We start from the raw sequence: 19,186 nt of genomic DNA, 5'->3' as shown, positions 1-19,186 counted from the left end.
CGGGTGTCGGGCAGGTGGGGGGGGAGGGAATGGGTATATACATACATAATGAGTGTGATATGCACCAACTGGGGGATGGACACGCTTGAAGCTTTGACTTGAGGGGGGAGGAGGACAAGGGAAATATATGTAACCTCAACATGTGTACCTCCATAATATGCTGGGGAAAAAAAGTTGATACTCATATATATAAACTAATATGAACTTAAAATTCATCATATATTTGCTTCAGTTTTTGCTTGACCTTTTAGTAAATCTTTAACTTCATTGATTTGGGCTGCTACATAAGGAGATCCTCCTTTGTCTGGGTGATCTAACGTAATTTGTCCATGAGATCTCTCATTTTTCCTTTATTGGTAGTAGGGCTTAGACCTAGTATTAATGCTGCTTCTCATTTTGTCATTTTGAGTTCCAACCCACCTCTAGAATAGCCACCACTAAAAGCAGATTTTGGTAGACTTTGCAAAACTTGTTTTACTTGGGGCTCCGTATGCTTCATGGCTTGCAAAACATGGCTGCAAATTCTGCGGCAGTGGTGGTCAATGCAGCTACTCCACTGTACTGGCCCTGGCTCCAGCTCAGCTCCCCTGCCTCCACTAGGAGCTTGTATCAGCCCAGCCCACAGGTCTCGGCCACTAACTACATGCCTTTACCAGAGAGTGTCGCAGCCACAGACTCTATTTTATTTTTTTTATTAATTTTTTTTTTGAGACAGATTCTCACTCCATTGCCCTGAGTAGAGTGCCATGGCGTCAGCCTAGCTCACAGCAACCTCAAACTCCCAGGCTCAAGCAACCCGCCTGCTTCAGCCTCCCGAGTAACTGAGACTACAGGCTCACCCCATGATGCCTGGCTAGTTTTTATATTTTTAGTAGAGACGGAGTCTCACTCTTGCTCAGGCTGGTCTTGAACTCCTGAGCTCAAGTGATCCACCCGCCTCAGCCTCCCAGAGTGCTAGGATTACAGGCGTGAGCACCATGCCTGGCCTATTTCACGTTTAAATGGGTTCACAATGTATATATATATTTATGGGTTTATAACATTTATATATGTGTATGTAAGTACACACACACACATACACACACATATATATCTTATTATTTCATTTGATTTAATTTCTAGGGTTTTATGGGGTTTTTTGGTTTGGTTTTTTGTTTTGTTTTGTTTTGTTTGGCACCAAAAATTGTGCTTCCATGAACTTCCTGATGAGGAAATGATCGAACGATTGACCAAATCACTGCATTGGCCTTAACATTAACACGTAGGGAAGAAGTATTATCAATATTGTCAATACCATCCTCATTTTATAAATAAGAAAATAGATATGCAAGTAGTTCCTAGACACTAAAGACAGGGCCCTTTCTGCGGTGCCACTCTCTACTGGTTTTCTGTCTTTCTGTGGCACAAAGAGATATGATTCAATTTAAGTGTATGTGTGACCTTGGATAAGTCATTTCTTGTAATGAAGCCTTAGTTCTCTCATCTTTTTTTTTTTTCTTTTTTTGAGACAGAGTCTCACTTTGTTACCCAGGTTAGTGCTGTGGCATCAGCCTAGCTCACAGCAACCTCAAACTCCTGGGCTCAAGCGATCCTCCTGCCTCAGCCTCCTGAGTAGCTGGGACTACAAGCATGTGCCACCATGCCCGGCTAATTTTTTCTATATATATACACTAGTTGGCCAATTAATTTCTTTCTATTTATAGTAGAGACGGGGTCTCGCTCTTGCTCAGGCTGGTTTCGAACTCCTGACCTCAAGTGATCCTCTTGCCTCAGCCTCCCAGAGTGCTAGGATTATAGGCGTGAGCCACCGTGCCCGGCCAGTTCTCTCATCTTAAATACCTACCTCACAGGGAACTTTCATTGAGGCTTAAAATGATTTAGTGTCTGCAAAAATGTCTGATTTGTGACTACGGTGCTGCACTGATTAACAGCATTTTATATATGGCAAAATGAAGTGTTTAATCATGTTTACTTTATAACCACATATTGATGATATTTTGCCCAACTAATGAATGTTTTGCAATACCACAACAAAACACAAGAGGGGGTTCATTTATGTTTTTCTTTCTTTCTTTTCTATGAAAGTGTCCCTTGAGTCATAATATGTTTTTTATTGCTATGTCGGTTCATTTAACAAATTTTTTTTTTTTTTTTTTTTTTTTTTTTTTTTTTTGAGACAGAGTCTCACTTTGTTGTCCAGGCTAGAGTGAGTGCCGTGGCGTCAGCCTAGCTCACAGCAACCTCACACTCCTGGGCTCGAGTGATCCTTCTGCCTCAGCCTCCCGAGTAGCTGGGACTACAGGCATGTGCCACTATGCCCGGCTAATTTTTTATATATATATCAGTTGGCCAATTAATTTCTTTCTATTTATAGTAGAGACGGGGTCTCGCTCTTGCTCAGGCTGGTTTTGAACTCCTGACCTTGAGCAATCCGCCCGCCTCGGCCTCCCAAGAGCTAGGATTACAGGCGTGAGCCACAGCGCCCGGCCTTTTTTTTTTTTTTTTTTTTTTTGAGACAGAGTCTCACTTTGTTGTCCAGGCTAGAGTGAGTGCCGTGGCATCAGCCTAGCTCACAGCAACCTCAAACTCCTGGGCTCGAGTGATCCTTCTGCCTCAGCCTCCCGAGTAGCTGGGACTACAGGCATGTGCCACTATGCCCGGCTAATTTTTTATATATATATATCAGTTGGCCAATTAATTTCTTTCTGTTTATAGTAGAGACGGGGTCTCGCTCTTGCTCAGGCTGGTTTTGAACTCCTGACCTTGAGCAATCCGCCCGCCTCGGCCTCCCAAGAGCTAGGATTACAGGCGTGAGCCACAGCGCCCGGCCTTAACAAATATTTTGTGGCATTTACTGGGTGAAAGCCTCTGAGATTGTCAGAATTTTTGAGGGACACAAGTAAGCAACTCTGCATTTTATTCATTCATTGTAATACATTTTCTGCAGTTGCAGTTTCTAAGAGGTGCTTTGCTCACAAAGCTAAATAAATAGGCCAGGTGTGGTGGCTCACGCCTGTAATCCTAGCACTCTGGGAGGCCGAGGTGGGTGGATTGCTTGAGGTCAGGAGTTCGAAACCAGCCTGAGCAAGAGTGAGACCCCCCCCCATCTCTGCTGAAGATAAAGCCTCTGACCTCCGCCCATGTGGGAGGCCCACTCAGACCTCCACTGGCCAGGTGCCCAGCCTTGGATGGAGCCACAGTTCAGCTGAGCTATCTCCTATAACATAAACAACAAAAGACATTCCCCTGCCCCTCATGACCACCGGCTCAAGGCAGGCATGCAGGCCTCAGTTCCCAAAAAGAGTGAGGGAAGTTTTAAATTTAGGCTGTTAATGAGTTACAAAGAATATCTACAACAAGGGAAACGCATGTCTTATAGCCAGTTACTCAGTTTTAGGGCATCCCTTTGGCCAAGAGGGGTCCATTTAGTCAGCCGGTGGGAGAGAAGCCTTAAGATTTTATTTTAGAGGCCCAGCGTGGTTGCTCATGCCTGTAATCCTAGCACTCTGGGAGGCCAAAGCAGGATGATCGCTCGAGGTCAGGAGTTCGAGCCAGCCTGAACTAGAGCGACAGACCCCCATCTCTACTAAAGATAGAAAGCAATTATCTGGACAACTAAAAATATATATAGAAAAAATTAGCAGGGCATGGTGGTGCATGTCTGTAGTCCCAGCTACTTGGGAGGCTGAAGCAGAAGGATTGCCTGAGCTCAGGAGTCTGAGGGTGCTGTGAGCTAGGCTGACGCCCTAGTACTCTAGCCTGGGCAACAGAGTGAGACTCTGTCTCAAAAACAAAAGAAAAAAAAAAAGATTTTATTTTAGAGGCCCTAGCACTCTGGGAGGCCAAGGTGAGAGAAATCAGGAGTTTGAGATCAGCCTGAGCAAGAATGAGACTCCAGTCTCTACCAAAAGTAGAAAAATTAGCTGAGTGTCATCACGTTGTGAACTCGTAGTCCCAGCTACTCAGGAGGCTGAGGCACTTGAGCCCCAGATTTTTTTTTTCTTTTTTTAAATTTTAATTGACTTTATTGACTATATAGAATAACCCAGCACTCGTATGTGCCAGTCATTTAAATTTTTTTTTCCAGCATATCGTGGGGGTACATATCTTAAGATTACGTATATTGCCCTTGCCCACTGTCCCCTGAGCCCCAGAGTTTGAGGTTACTGTTAGCTAGGCTGACGCCACGGCACTCTAGCCTGGGCAAACAGAGCGAGACTGTCTCAAAAAAAAAAAAAAAAAAAAACCTCACTACACAGGACTTTGTACATTTCCTTTGATGGAGGAGGAAAACTACATTTCCCATGATGCCCAAGACCAGGAAGGAAGTGAGACTCGAGACCTTCCCGTGATTACTTATAAACCGGAAGCTGAGTTCTTAGTTCTCTTTCCCATCTTGCAAGGTAAGAATGGCGGTTCTTTGCGGCAGGACTCGACTTCAGGACCCTAATCCTTCGCCATCCGAACGTGGGAGGCATTAAGTCAACACCTACAGGGGGTCGGACGTGTCCATGGCCAACTGAGAGGCCTCCCAGACACTTCATTTCTTTCGCTTGGGTTTGCGGCGGGGAATGAAAAGGGTGAAGTGGAAAGCCGTAGGGGCTTCCTCCGGCTGATCGCCACCCTCTTCGCCTGGGGAAACGGGGCCCCTGCCGGGATCCATAGCGGGCTGGTGGGACTAGAGGAACCAAGGCAACGGCGCGCGCTCAGGATTCCCGGGCCCAGGTTCCAGGAGACGCCACAGAGCTTGTCTCAGCCACGTTGAGGTTTGGAGCTGAATCCAAAAGCTCCTTTCCCGTCTTCCCACGTCCACGACCGGAAGTCGCCTTTTGGTCTTTGCGCTTTTTTCAGTCTGAACTGTATTTGGGCTAATTGTGTTGTATTCTCAATTCTTAAACTGAGCTTTCATGTATGAGACAATTGTCTAAAAAAAAATTGAGGGCAGGTTTGAAAGCAAACGGTTTTAAGTTCTTGTCTCGCTACCTCCTAGTTGCGGAGGCTTTTTAAAGGCTTTCTTTTCCAGTTCACAGAACAGGAGTAAAATAATGGGATAGGGACTTTTGACCGCTTTAACATTTACCAAAAACTTAACATGCGTAAGGTAGTCCCAACTAAGAAGTTTGTATTGTTTTAGGAGACAACCCTAAAAAAGGCTTGTGAGGGTGGGGAAATTGTAGTCCGGCGAGCCCACATACATACAATTTCAGTATTGCCTTGTTACTGAGATGATTGGTGAAATGCTCTCCCCTTCCCCAAATATTGGTAGATGGCGGGTGAAAAAGTTGAGAAGAAGCCGGATACTAAAGAGAAGAAACCTGAAGCCAAGAAACCTGAAGCTAAGAAACCTGAAGCCAAGAAACCTGAAGCCAAGAAGGCTGATGCCAAGAAGGCTGATGCAGGTGGTAAAGTGAAAAAGGCTAACCTCAAGGCTAAAAAGGTTAAGAAGGGGAAGCCACACTGCAGCCGAAATCCTGTTCTCGTCAGAGGAATCGGCCGATATTCCCGATCTGCCATGTACTCTAGGAAGGCCATGTACAAGAGGAAATACTCGGTGGCTAAATCCAAGGTAAGAGAAGAGGAGAACCACTGACCATTATGTCTTAACCTTAATTGTCATATTCTTTTAACGTTTTGATGCATTTATGTCCTTGTAGGTTGAAAAGAAAAAGAAAGAGAAGGTCCTCGCCACTGTTACAAAACCAGTTGGTGGTGACAAGAATGGTGGCACTCGGGTGGTTAAACTTCGCAAAATGGTAAGATTTAGAGACTATAAATTGGATTTTCAGTTTAAGCTTGAATGCTGTGAATATATTCTTTTTATACTCGGGTTCTAAAAGTTTCTGCATACCAGAGAGTTGTTAATTGAAAATAAAGGGTTCTGGATTTACTTTTCTGTGCTTTGTTTCTTCACATATTAATGGGAATAAAGGTTTAACCGGAAAGGGTGATTGTGGACGTTAAAAGAAATAACACATCAAACCTGTCCTATAGAACATTTATTTACCCACCAGAGCAGTGTCTCATTACTGCTTCAGAGGAAAAAAATGACACTTTTGAGTTGGATTTTCTATTAGATTATCATGTTTGTGGTAAAAATGATCTATACTAATGATATGGTATAGTTAGAAATAGGTTATTATGAGTTATTTGTCATATTGTTGACATAAAGTGACAGAGGCAAAAATCTCAATCAGTGGAGGTTTATGAAGCCAAAGTTTAGGATGCACTCATGGAGAAATCACAGAGAGCTGTGGCTGTCTTTTCTGAAGGGCAAATTGGAATCTTTAGCATTTTAAAGGGATGCAGAAAGGAGAAGGAAGGGGCTTGATGAGACAAAGAGGTTACATTCTTGTGAGGCCCAGGAAACCTACATTCTCCATAAAATGAGGGGCCTCTGAGGGTAAAAAGGGAGTGAAGGAATCATCGATTCCATGGATGTAGCCGGGTAGGTGGAAGGGTGTTTGATTCTGTGTGTCTACAGTTTTATTACTTGGAAAGATAAATGTGTAATGTTAGTGTGGAATCCAAAAGGCTTCAGTTTTAGGTGCTAGACATAGTTAAAATTTGCATGGCCTTGTAAATGGGCAGCTAGCAAACAGTTTGTTTAATGATGATCTGTGAGGCCTGTTCTTGGCAGGTGCCTTTTTCTTTTGCATAAGGAGTTGCCAGGAGTGGCCCAGAGATACTGATTTTCTTTTTATGGTATTCTCAGTGGTCTTTGTGTGGTGTCTTACTTTTACAATAAATGAGAAGGGGGGAGAACCAGTCCTGGTAGCTGGTTTTGTGTAGTTTTCCTTTGTGGATAAAGTGAGAGTGAGACTTGTTGCTGCGAGTGTATAAACACACTTTACTTGAGTAGGGAAATAAGCCATGTCTCCTTCCTAACATGTAAAATGTGGTGTGATGTTTCCTGAAGGAGTTTACTTTTTTTTTTTTTGAGACAGTCTCCCTCTGTTACCCAGGTTAGAGTGCCCTGGTGTCAGCCTAGCTCACAGCAACCTCAAACTCCTGGGCTCAAGCGATCCTCCTGCCTCAGCCTCCCAGAGGGCTAGGATTATAGGCGTGAGCTGCCACGCCCAGCCAGAGTTTACATTAGAGGTCAGGGACTCTAGAAAAGCTTGGGAGAATCCCTGCCATGCTATGCATAAAGGGAACTTGCCACATAATCTCTGAAGTTTAGTTTCATCCCAAATTTACAAAGGTGACTTGCTTGAGCATACAGCTCCTTCGCTAAGTGATACCATCTTTCCATCGTGTGTTTTGCACGTAAAGGATACAAAAACAGTGTTGACCTTTCCTAAGTTTAAAATCTACTTAAGAGGAATGAAAATGGAATAGCGTAAATAAAGTGCTGGAGTTACAAATGAGTAAGAAGGCTACAGTGAAGGTTTTACTGACATAAAACTCAGTTCTGCTTAAAGTTGGACCTGTGGCCTCTCCCCAGCCTAGGTACTATCCAACAGAAGATGTTCCTCGAAAGCTGTTGAGCCACGGCAAAAAACCGTTTAGCCAACACGTGAGAAGACTGCGAGCTAGCATCACTCCTGGGACCGTCCTCATCATCCTCACCGGACGCCACAGAGGCAAGGTGAGCCAAGTGCCTTGGCTTGGGGAGCTTTGCTGCAGCACTTGATGATAATCTGGGCGCACAAATCCTTTATTGACCGATGTTCTGCAGTGGGAGGGATGAGTTCTGGGGACCCATAACATACAGCAAACATCCTAGTCACTAAGTGTGCATGGTTTTTCCTGCATTCCTCCCCCCCCCCCGTAGTGTAAACATTTTCCACTTGTTGCAAATAACAAGTTTAATCCATAATAATTTTTTAACCATTTTGTGCTGTTGGTTATATTACTTGTTACAAATGATACATGTCCATTTGCTCGAAAACATGCTTAGAGTTGAGTTACTTCCTTAGTAACTTGGTGTGCTTGCTCCCAGAACTTCTGAGCAATATACATGTAGAAGTTTCCTTTACCAAATTTAGGTGCCTGTGATTTGATTAATTAAGGAGTCAGTTTTTAATTGCAGAAAACGGATTCTTTTCTGTTTAACTTGCAGAGGGTGGTTTTCCTGAAGCAACTCGGCAGTGGCTTGTTACTTGTGACTGGTAAGAAAATCCTTGGATTATGTTCTCTGAAACTACATTTGTGAATGCTTGTGGTGTATGTATATGCCACCACCTGCAAGGATGTTTCTTTTTTTTTTTTTGGAGACAGAGTCTCACTCTGTTGCCCAGGCTAGAGTGCCGTGGCGTCAGCCTAACTCACAGCAACCTCAAACTCCTGGGCTCAAGCAGTCCTGCTGTCTCAGCCTCCCGAGTAGCTGGGACTACAGGCATGCATCACCGTGCCCGACTAATTTTTTATGTATATATGTATTAGTTGGCCATTTGATTTCTTTCTATTTACAGTAGAGACGGGGTCTCGCTCTTGCTCAGGCTGGTTTCGAACCCTTGACCTTCAGCAATCTGCCCGCTTCAGCAAGGATGTTTCTTAATGCCATGAGATTCTGAGCCCCAGTTCCTTTCATTGTGTACATGTGGATTAAACAGAGGCAGACATTTAAATTTTATGTAGCAACACGGCAAGTAACTGTCACGTAAATTACAGATTCATCCTGCATAAAACTTGTAATTGGTCTGCCACTTAGCATTAAGATGGAGTTCCTAAATAGGTGAAAAATACATGGTTCACTCTGGGCAAGCAAGCAATACTCAGTTATCAGGAACCTTTTTTTTTTATTGTTGTTGTCTGTCCCCCAGGCTGGAGAGCAGTGGCGGATCATAGCTGCAATTGTAGCTCAGTGCCCACTGCTGCTATAAGCTCCTGCCTCAAGTGATCCTCCCACCTTGGCCTCCCTAAGTCTAGGAGTATAGGCATGAGCCACCACACCCAGCCTAAGAATCTGATTTTGACCAACCTGTGACTATGCCTTTTTCCAACCTGAATGACTTCAAAAAGATTTGAGGTGGGGGAAGCCTAGGACAAAATAATTGTTTCCTTTTTCCCCTCACTAAATTATTGGGGTTTTTTCCTTTAGGACCTCTGACCCTTAATCGAGTTCCTCTGCGAAGGACACACCAGAAATTTGTCATCGCCACCACCACAAAAATTGATATCAGCAATGTGAAAATTCCTAAGCATCTCACCGATGCTTACTTCAAGAAGAAGAAGCTGCGGAAGCCCAGACACCAGGAGGGTGAGATCTTCGACACAGAAAAGGAGGTACGTTTCTGTTTCTGTCATCTCCTATGTTAACATTGGCCCTTCTAGTTGGGAGTGACAATAAACAGACTTAAGTGGTGTTACACAAAAATAAGAAAAAATGGCGTAAATAATGAGGAATGTCTGGGAAATACTTGTTAGTCCACATTCTTCTAAATATAATAGTTCATCCTTGATGTGTATTAAATTGGGCAAAAGGGTAAGAGCTGCTGTTTTTATTATAGAGAAAACTAGGTTTTAGTTGTCAAGATTGCTTTTAATGTTTCTAAATATTCCTGGGAATGAATACGTGAGAAATGGGATTTCTTAGTTGACTAATAAGTAGCTGGTGGTACATGTGTCTGTTTTTAAACGTTTAATTTTCTCTTCATTTAGAAATACGAGATTACAGAACAGCGCAAAGTGGATCAGAAAGCTGTGGACTCCCAAATTTTACCAAAAATCAAGGCAATTCCTCAGCTCCAGGGCTATCTACGATCTCTGTTTGCCCTGACAAATGGAATTTATCCTCACAGATTGGTATTCTAAATTTTTACAAAGAACCTAATTAAATAACTGAAAGATACATTCTGTTTGTGTCTCTTTTTTAAAACAGTTGGTCTTTTAAAAAAATTCTTACCCACCCAGAGATACAGTGTGACCCTGCCAGCTTGCTGGGGCTTTTGCCTCTGCTGTAAAGAATGGGAGTGGGGGCAGTGGCCTCTGCAGTAGAGCTGCTGCTTGTCAGCTTAGAATCAGCTGCATCCTGGGCTTCGGATTCATTCTTGGTGTCTGGCTTCTCAGCTTTTTTACCCACCCTCTGCCAATACAAAATAGTGGCATTTCCCCACTCTTCCTACTAAATAAACTATACGTGGGTGAGAAACAACTATGGCTTCCTCAGACCACAAACTCTTGCACCCCATGATCATTGGTGGGTTTTTTTGTTTTTTCTAGTAAGAGCAAGCGAGGTCTTGCCAGGTTGCCCAGGCTGGGTACAGTGGCTATTCACGGGCATGCCACATAGCCCTGTACTCCTGGGCTCAAGTCTCCCAAGTAGCTGGCATTATAGGTGCGCACCCCCAGCCCTGACTGCTATTACCTGTTCATCTGGAGTCTCTAACCGTACAGCCAATGAGTCATCCATTACTTGCCTCTTTTCTTTTTTTTTTTTTTTTTTTTTTTTTTTTTTGAGACAGAGTCTCGCTTTCTTGCCTAGGCTAGTGTGAGTGCCGTGGCGTCAGCCTAGCTCACAGCAACCTCAAACTCCTGGGCTCAAGCAATCCTTCTGCCTCAGCCTCCCGAGTTGCTGGGACTACAGGCACGAGCCACCATGCCCGGCTAATTTTTTATATATATATTAGTTGGCCAATTGATTTCTTTCTATTTTTATAGTAGAGACGGGGTCTCGCTCAGGCTGGTTTTGAACTCCTGACCTTGAGCAATCCGCCCGCCTCGGCCTCCCAGAGTGCTAGGATTACAAGCGTGAGCCACCGCGCCCGGCCAACTTGCCTCTTTTCTTAACCAAAACACTTGGGTACTGTACATATTGCTATACAGTTGATATATTTTGATCATTCTATAGAAAGAGTTCATCTGCTACATGATATTATTCTGTTCTTTGGGTATTTGGGTTTTTATCATGTTTTGTTTTTAATTATTAGAATGCCATTCCATATTTATGTAAATACCATTTTATAAAAAGCTTTCCCACAGCAAAAAAAAAGGTGTTTATGAGAAGAATGGCTTGTTTTATTTATATTTCTGTAAATCGTTCTTGGGGGGAGGAGAAGCAGGGTCTCACTCTAACCCAGGATGAAGCACAGTAGCATAATTGTAGCTTACTGCAACTCCTGGGCTGGAAACTATCTTCCCACCTCAGACTCCTGAGTAGTTGGGGCTAGAGGTGCATGCTTCCCGCCCCTGGCTAATTTTTTTTTCATTTTTGGTGTGGGACAATTTCACTATGTTGCCCAGGGTGGTCTCAAACTTGTTGCTTCAAACAACCCTCCCACCACTGCCTCTCAAAGTGCTAGGATTACAGGCATGATCCACCACACCCAGTCTATATCTCTTTTAATATCTGGCTTAATAGATTCTCATATCTGCTTCTGCATTTAATATGTTGCAATATCACATGTTATATATTACACTTTTGGAAAACTCCATTCTACATTCATGAGAGTTAAAAGACAATATCTTTTTTTCTTTTTCTTTTTTTTTTGAGACAGAGTCTCACTTTGTTGTCCAGGCTAGAGTGAGTGCCTTGGCGTCAGCCTCGCTCACAGCAACCTCAATCTTCTGGACTCAAGCGATCCTTCTGCCTCAGCCTCCCAAGTAGCTGGGACTACAGGCATGTGCCACCATGCCCGGCTAATTTTTTGTATATATATTTTTAGTTGGTCAATTTCTATTTTTGGTAGAGACGGGTCTCGCTCAGGCTGGTTTCGAACTCCTGACCTTGAGCAATCCGCCCACCTCGGCCTCCCAAAGTGCTAGGATTACAGGCGTGAGCCACCGCGCCCGGCTAAAAGACAGTATCTTAATAGTATCACAAAATGTTTTGACTTCACGGATCTTTTTAAGGATCTTGGGGACATCTAAGGATCCCTGGATCCTACTTTGAAAACCATTGCACTAGCCCCTTCACATTGTTCCAACAGTGAAATCAAATAGATTCCACCCCTTTTGACTTGCTTTGACCAGTATGAATGTGGTGTAGTGATGTATGTGGATCACCCAAGCCTAGCCCTTGTGCAGTTGCCATTCTTGCCCTCTTGGGACACTGCTGCAGCCACGTGAAGAGGCCAGGGCTAACCTCCCCGAGGATAAATGGAGAGAGAGCCCCAACCTTGCAAGATGCAGCTATGCAAGTGAGGCCACCTTAGGGCAGCCAGCCAGGCACACTCAAACTGCCAGATGCCTGCAGCCACGTGAATGACCCTAGGCAAGACTAGCAGAACCGCCCAGCAGAGCCCAACCCAACATGCTGGACCCACAGAATTATCAGCACATAAAATGGTTGTTTTAGCCACTGTTCAGTACAATAACTGCTGCTATGTATATACATCTGCTTTGAAAAAGTACTGGGAGATATACAATAAGGTGTTAGCAATGGTTATCTCAAAGGATGAGAAGAAAGTGTCTTTCTTTTGCTTATTCACATGATCTTTCTAAAATGTACACATACTGCTTTTATAACAAAGATTAATTTAAAAAGTAAATTGCAGAACATAGAAAATATCACTTTTTAAAAAGTCTAGTTTTACAACTATAATAAAATGTGTGTATACAACAGGAAGGAATGTGCTAAAGTAAAAGAACAGAAAAAAAATTTATAAATTTTTTTTTTTTTTTTTTTTTTGAGACAGAGTCTCACTTTGTTGCCCAGGCTAGAGTGAGTGCCGTGGCATCAGCCTAGCTCACAGCAACCTCAAACTCCTGGGCTCAAGCAATCCTCCTGCCTCAGCCACCCAAGTAGCTGAGACTACAGGCATGCGCCACCATGCCCAGTTAATTTTTTCTATATATATTAGTTGGCCAATTAATTTCATTTATAGTAGAGACGGGTCTCGCTCTTGCTCAGGCTGGTTTTGAACTCCTAACCTTGAGCAATCCTCCCGCCTCAGCCTCCCAGAGAGTTGGGGTTACAGGCGTGAGCCACCGTGCCCGGCCTAAATTTTTTTAAAAATTTGCATAAATACAAAAGTTAAAACGGAGTACAGAGGCGGGTGTGGCGGCTCACGCCTGAATTCCTGACTCACAGAACAAACCATAAGAGATAGTAAGGTGATTGTTTCAAGACACCAGGATTTGGGGGATTTGTTGTGTAGCAGTGGATAACCAAAGCAGAGCTCAGGGTCGCCAAGGTCCGTGGCTATTCGTAGCGCCAAGGTATTCAAGTGACAGTTGACAGGTCACATTGGTCACCTCTGAGATGGCCTCTTTTCCAGTCCACTTGGTTTCTTTTTTTTTTTTTTTTTTTTGAGACAGAGTCTCGCTTTGTTGTCCAGGCTAGAGTGAGTGCCGTGGCGTCAGCCTAGCTCACAGCAACCTCAAACTCCTGGGCTCGAGTGATCCTTCTGCCTCAGCCTCCCGAGTAGCTGGGACTACAGGCATGCGCCACCATGCCCAGCTAATTTTTTATATATATATCAGTTGGCCAATTAATTTCTTTCTATTTATAGTAGAGACGGGGTCTCGCTCTTGCTCAGGCTGGTTTTGAACTCCTGACCTTGAGCAATCCGCCCGCCTCGGCCTCCCAAGAGCTAGGATTACAGGCGTGAGCCACAGCGCCCGGCCAGTCCACTTGGTTTCTACAGTTCTGGTGCATCTGTGCTGCTATAAATTATCACAAATTTTATGGCTTAAGAACACAAGTTTATTCTTTTACAGTTCTGGAGGTCAGAAGTTCAAAATCATTTCAGCAGTCAAGCAGGGCGGAACTGATTCCTTCTGGAAGACTCTAAGGGGCAAGTCTGTTTCCTTGCCTTTTTCAGCTTTTAGTGAGTGGCCACTCATATTCCTTCACTTGTGGCTTATTCATTCATTCATTTGGGATCTATGTTGCCCAGGCTGGTCTTGAACTCCTCAAGCTATCTTCCCGCCTCAGTTTCTCTGATAGCTGGGATTATAGGCACATGCCACCATATCCAGCCAAATGAGATGTCTCTCCCAAAGAAAAGCATTCCTCTGTTTTTCAGTCTTTAAAGTGCATGAATCCAGGCTAGGCAACGTGGCTTACACCTGTAATGCTCTAGCACTCTGAGAGGCTGAGGTGGGAGGATTGCTTGAGATCAGGAGTTCAACACCAGCCTGAACAAGAGTGAGAACCCATCTCCACTAAAAAATAGAAAAAATTATGGCCGGGCGCGGTGGCTCACGCCTGTAATCCTAGCACTCTGGGAGGCCGAGGTGGGCGGATTGCTCGAGGTCAGGAGTTCGAAACCAGCCTGAGCAAGAGCGAGACCCCGTCTCTACTATAAATAGAAAGAAATTAATTGGCCAACTAACATATATATATATATATAAATTAGCCGGGCATGGTGGCACATGCCTGTAGTCCCAGCTACTCGGGAGGCTGAGGCAGAAGGATTACTTGAGCCCAGGAGTTTGAGGTAGCTGTGAGCTAGGCTGACGCCATGATACTCACTATAGCCTGGGAAACAAGCGAGACTCTGTCTCAAAAAAAAAAAAAAAAAAAATAGAAAAAATTAGCTGGGCAACGAAAAATAGAAAAAAAAATTATTCAGGCATGGTGGTGCATGCCTGTAGTCCCAGCTACTCAGGAGGCTGAAGCAGGAGGGTCTCTCATTTTTTTTTTTTTTGAGACAGAGTTTTGCTTTGTTGCCCGAGCTACAGTGCTCGTGGTGTCAGCCTAACTCACAGCAACCTCAAACTCCTGGGCTCAAACGATCCTCCTGCCTCAGCCAGAGCAGCAGCATGCTCAGCTAATATATATATATATATATATATATATATATATATATATATATATATATATATATATATAATTTTTTTTTAGTTGTCCAGCTAATTTCTTTCTATTTTTTTAGTAAAGATGGGGTCTCGCTCTTGCTCAGGCTGGTCTCGAACTCCTGAGCTCAAACAATCCACCCGCCTCGGCCTCCCAGAGTGCTAGGATTACAGGCATGAGCCACCGTGCCAACACCCCTTTTAAGTTGGGAAAACAGAGGCATAGATAGGTGGAATAACTTGTTTGTGATAACATGCAAAGGAGCTGGGACCCAAACCCAAGCAGTCTATGATTTGAACACCACACACTGCATTTCATGTAAATGCTTTTCTTTGGTGACTAGTAGTACTGAAGTTTCCCTAATAATCCTCACACTCACTTATTAACTCATACACATCAGCTACCAGCTTTAAACATGACATGCTCAGGGAACCCCCAGACCAAGTGCCCGGACTTCTCATCCCATTTGGAATTACTTACTCAAAGTAGCTTCCCTTGGCCAGGCACAGTGGCTTACACCTGTAATCCTAGCTCTATGGGAGGCTGCTTGAGGTCAGGAGTTCAAGCCCAGCCTAAGCAAGAGCAAGACCCCTGTCTCTACTAAAAAAGTAGAAAAAAATTAGCCAGGCAACTAAAAATAGAAACAAAAAATTAGCCAGATGTGATGATGGTGTGCACCTGTAGTCCCAGCTACTCGGGAGGCTGAGGCAGGAGGATTGCTTGAGCCCAGGAGTTTGAGGTTGCTGTGAGCTAGGCTGATGCCATGGCACTCACCTTAGCCTGGGCAACAGAGTGAGACTCTGTCTCAAAAAACAAAACAAAACAAAAACAAAATCAAGTAGCTTCACATCTTTTATGAAAGAGGGAAGCTGCCAGTCTCCTTGAGGATTGAACCCCAAACCTAACCCTTTGCCTGGCACAGAGTAGGCACTCAGTGAATACTGAAGAAACAAAAACATACAGTGTTTACTTTTCCTTGCCTGAAAACCCTACGATAATGTCTTTTGCCCATTTTTCTTTTGTGGGAACCACCCTTTCTTAATCTAATTTTTTGCAGCAGGGGAAGAATGTTTGCAAATTTCCAAGTCAGAACTGGAAATGCCGGTGCTGCAAGGCCTCTGATGCCCACGAGGTGGCGCTGAAGGACACAGCATCTTTCGGAGCTCCCTGGTGCGGACTTCCCAAATGAGGAGGGTGGCATTTTAACGCTGCTTCATCTCTGGGCTTTTGAAAACCGCGGAGGCCTGTCCCTTAGGTCTAGCGATGCAATGGTGCTTCAGGGAGAATTTCTCCCTCCTCGTTTTCAGATATCTCTTTCGTCTGATTTTCTTTTCCAGCTGCCATAGACCCACCTATGATCTGAAATCATCTTCCTTGAAATAAAAATATGAACAGGGCCTACCAGATGACTTGGAAAAAAGATTTCAAGCAGGTGTGTTTCCTCTTTGAGACTGTAATTAGTGAGAAGGAAATAATCAATCACCCCCGTAGGTTCTGTCGGTGTGCGTGTGTGTGCGTGTGTTTAGCAGACCTGTGCCTGTGTTGTTCTCTTTGGGGTTTTGAAAGGCCTTACACATTAACATGGCTGCCTCAGCTAAAACTACCCATAAGCTCTAGTAAGGTTTATCGAGAACTGCTTATCTTCACGCCACACTCACATGTTTGTGGGCCCAGTAAGGATTACAGAGTCATTGTAGACAGTCAGCTGGAACAGAAAAGCCAGCAGAAAGGGGAGATACTGCAAAATCCCTGAGGGGCCCCAGCTTGAGCCAAGGCCAGTGAATATCACGTCAGCAGCTGGGGCAGTAGGGAGATGGTCTCTGACAACAAGCTTGCTCCCTCCTGGGGAGGTGCCTCCCAGGGGCAACTGAGGGCCAACCTACTGATAGCTATACTTCCTGCTTTCCTCATGCTTGGCTTCCAACAAGCTGTTGGCTTACCCAGCCAACAGCTTCTCTTGCTCCTTTTCCCACCCTGATCCCCCATTCTCAAATGGAAGAATAGAAAAGAATTCCAAAGAACTCTTAAGCCACAAATCTTCCCTTCCTATGAATGAATATTTTCTGTGTATGTGTGTATGTCTGTTATCTTTTTTTTTTTTTTTTTTGAGACAGAGTCTCGCTTTGTTGCCCAGGCTAGAGTGAGTGCCGTGGCGTCAGCCTAGCTCACAGCAACCTCAAACTCTTGGCTCAAGCAATCCTCCTGCCTCAGCCTCCCAAGTAGCTGGGACTACAGGCATTCGCCACCATGCCCGGCTAATTTTTTGTATATATATTGGTTGGCCAATTAATTTCTTTCTATTTATAGTAGAGACGGGGTCTCGCTCTTGCTCAGGCTGGTCTCCAACTCCTGACCTCGAGCAATCCGCCCGCCTCGGCCTCCCAGAGAGCTAGGATTACAGGCGTGAGCCACCGCGCCCGGCCCTGTTATCTTAACCTAAAAATGAATTCTCTGCCTCCAGGCTTCCAACATAAAGCTCTTTTGACCAGGCACTTTCTTTGTGTTGCTGATCTGTTCTAGAAATCCCTACTAAATGGTCTCATTTCCAGAGGGGGTTCTATAAATATTAATTCCTCAGCTGCCTCATCACGGTACAGTGGCAGCCACGCAGTTCTATGACTAATTAATTACTGTTACTAAAATATTAAATAACTATTCATTATGCAGTCTAAAGACTTTAAGCCCTAGATCTGTGCTGTTTTCATTCCTGAGGGTTAAGGACAAGACAGTTCCTGGGCATCTTGTCTCTTGATCTTGAAATATAAACATGAAGAGCAGGAGAAATTTCCTCTGAACTACCAAAGATGGTTATTTAGAGTCAAAAACCTGAGCATTTAAAAATCATGATGTCCCACTGAAGACTTTTTATTAATAAAAAGAAAAAAAATGAAATAAAGTATTAAAATAATATTATATAAAATAAATAATGTAAAAAGAAAAAAGAATAAAAATCATGATGAATGGTTGCCATTAGGTTTGGACGTTTGGGGCAAAGGAAATTTAGAGTTTTTCCTTATAGCCAAAATAAGGAAGCTGGAGTTGTAGAATCAGACAGACAAATCTGAGCTTTGGGGTTTTTTTTGGTTTTTGGTTTGTTTTTTGAGACAGGGTCCATCACAGCTCAATGCAACCTCAAACTCCTGGGCTCAAGCGATCCACCCAACTCAGCCTCCTGAGTAGCTGGGACTATAGTGGGTGCCACTGCACCGGGTTAACTTGAATTAATATTCTTTGAAAACTATTTTTTGAATGGCTTCATAAAATTCCATCTTATGGATATACCATAGTTTAGTTAACCAATCCCCTATTATTTGAATGTCATGGTTAATTATAATTTTTCCTCTTATAAGCAATACTGAGCTGCACATCCCTGTATATACATCCTTGACTATGAGTCTGATAATATCCTTCAGACAACTTCCTCAGATTTGAATTGCTGGATCAAAGCGTATGCACCTTCATGTTCTTCTGTTTTATTATTTTTTTAGGTATTAAAAGTAATACAAGGAGAACAATCTCATCTCAGCTGTTCCAGACCGGTCCCACTCCCCCATGGCAACCCACATTAACCATTTGGGATGTATTCTCTCACACATTTTTTTTTTACAAAAATAGTTCTTTCCTTTTTTGTTTTTGTTAAAATGGGAAGGCATGCTTGTGTTTTTTTTGTTGTTGTTGTTGTTGCTGTTTGTTTGTTTTTTGAGACAGTGTATGGGTCTGTGGCCCTGCCGTCATCAGCTCACAGCAACCTCAAACTCCTGGGCTCAAGCCATCCTCCTGCTTCAGCCTCCCGAGTAGCTGGGACTACAGGTGCGCACCACCACGCCCGGCTAATTTTTCTATTTTTTGTATTTTTCCCTCTTGCTCAGGCTGGTCTCTAACTCCTTACCTCCAGCGATCCTCCTGTCTCGGTCTCCCAAAGTGCTAGGATTACAGGCAGGAGCCACCCCTGCACCTGGCCAGCATGCATATTTTTAAAGGTGCATGTCAGTTAGTGTTGAATATTGATGGAATATAACAATAATTACAGCCGCCACTCATGCCAGGCACCGGGCACCCAGCACTGTTGACAGGTGCTTTATGTTCGCCAGATAGAGAGTGCTTATTGGGTTCTAGACTTTTCGGTAAACATTAAGCACCTACTATGCGATTCTACTAAGCGCTTAGGGACAGCAAGCAGCAGCGCCAATTCTGCACCAGCCTTTTGCATTCATCTCATTTAAACGTGAAAGTAGGAAGTGAAGCTCCACGCTCTGTCCGGGGTGGGGGCTCTGGCCCGACGAAGCCTGCACACCTGGGCAGAGACGGCAGGGGAGGCGGCGTCCTGGTCTGGTGCGCCGCCGCCGCAGACCCAGGGCGATGCGGACTGGCGAGGGCAGAGGGGGCCGGGCGGGGTCGGCCTGAGGGCAGGACGCAGCCAAGGGCCAGGCCCAGGCCGGGCCGCCCGGCTGCGGGGCCGCGGAGCCGCGGAGCGGGGGGCGGGGCCGGGGCGGGGCCTGTATT

The 19,186-nt window shown here is 44.3% G+C and overlaps 1 protein-coding gene and 1 pseudogene across 1 annotated transcript; one reads left to right on the top strand and one right to left on the bottom strand.

Moving 5' to 3' along the window:
• Positions 1–215: 215 nt before the first annotated feature.
• Positions 216–499, bottom strand: LOC142863505 (mitochondrial import inner membrane translocase subunit TIM14 pseudogene; annotated as a pseudogene).
• A 3,819-nt stretch (positions 500–4,318) lies between these two features.
• On the top strand, positions 4,319–9,793 carry RPL6 (ribosomal protein L6). The gene is made up of 7 exons (XM_075996582.1): positions 4,319–4,403; positions 5,267–5,566; positions 5,655–5,753; positions 7,445–7,588; positions 8,063–8,111; positions 9,044–9,228; positions 9,604–9,793. The coding sequence occupies exons 2-7, from the start codon at positions 5,267–5,269 to the stop codon at positions 9,754–9,756; spliced, it is 930 nt and encodes a 309-aa protein (XP_075852697.1). The 5' UTR covers positions 4,319–4,403; the 3' UTR covers positions 9,757–9,793.
• The last annotated feature ends 9,393 nt before the right edge of the window (positions 9,794–19,186 follow it).

This window comes from Microcebus murinus, chromosome 22, assembly GCF_040939455.1.
Source record: "Microcebus murinus isolate Inina chromosome 22, M.murinus_Inina_mat1.0, whole genome shotgun sequence".
Lineage (NCBI taxonomy): Eukaryota > Metazoa > Chordata > Mammalia > Primates > Cheirogaleidae > Microcebus > Microcebus murinus.
Note: the sequence above shows the minus strand (reverse complement) of the source record. Positions and strands in the feature narration are given on the sequence as shown.

What these genes read in the sequence shown, in the direction of transcription:
- RPL6 (XM_075996582.1), top strand. Translation starts at nt 5,267, where the DNA reads ATGGCGGGTGAAAAAGTTGAGAAGAAGCCGGATACTAAAGAGAAGAAA. An exon ending in TGGTTAAACTTCGCAAAATG is followed by an intron (nt 5,754 to 7,444) that starts GTAAGATTTAGA and finishes GCCTCTCCCCAG; the next exon opens with CCTAGGTACTATCCAACAGA. An exon ending in TCTTCGACACAGAAAAGGAG is followed by an intron (nt 9,229 to 9,603) that starts GTACGTTTCTGT and finishes CTCTTCATTTAG; the next exon opens with AAATACGAGATTACAGAACA.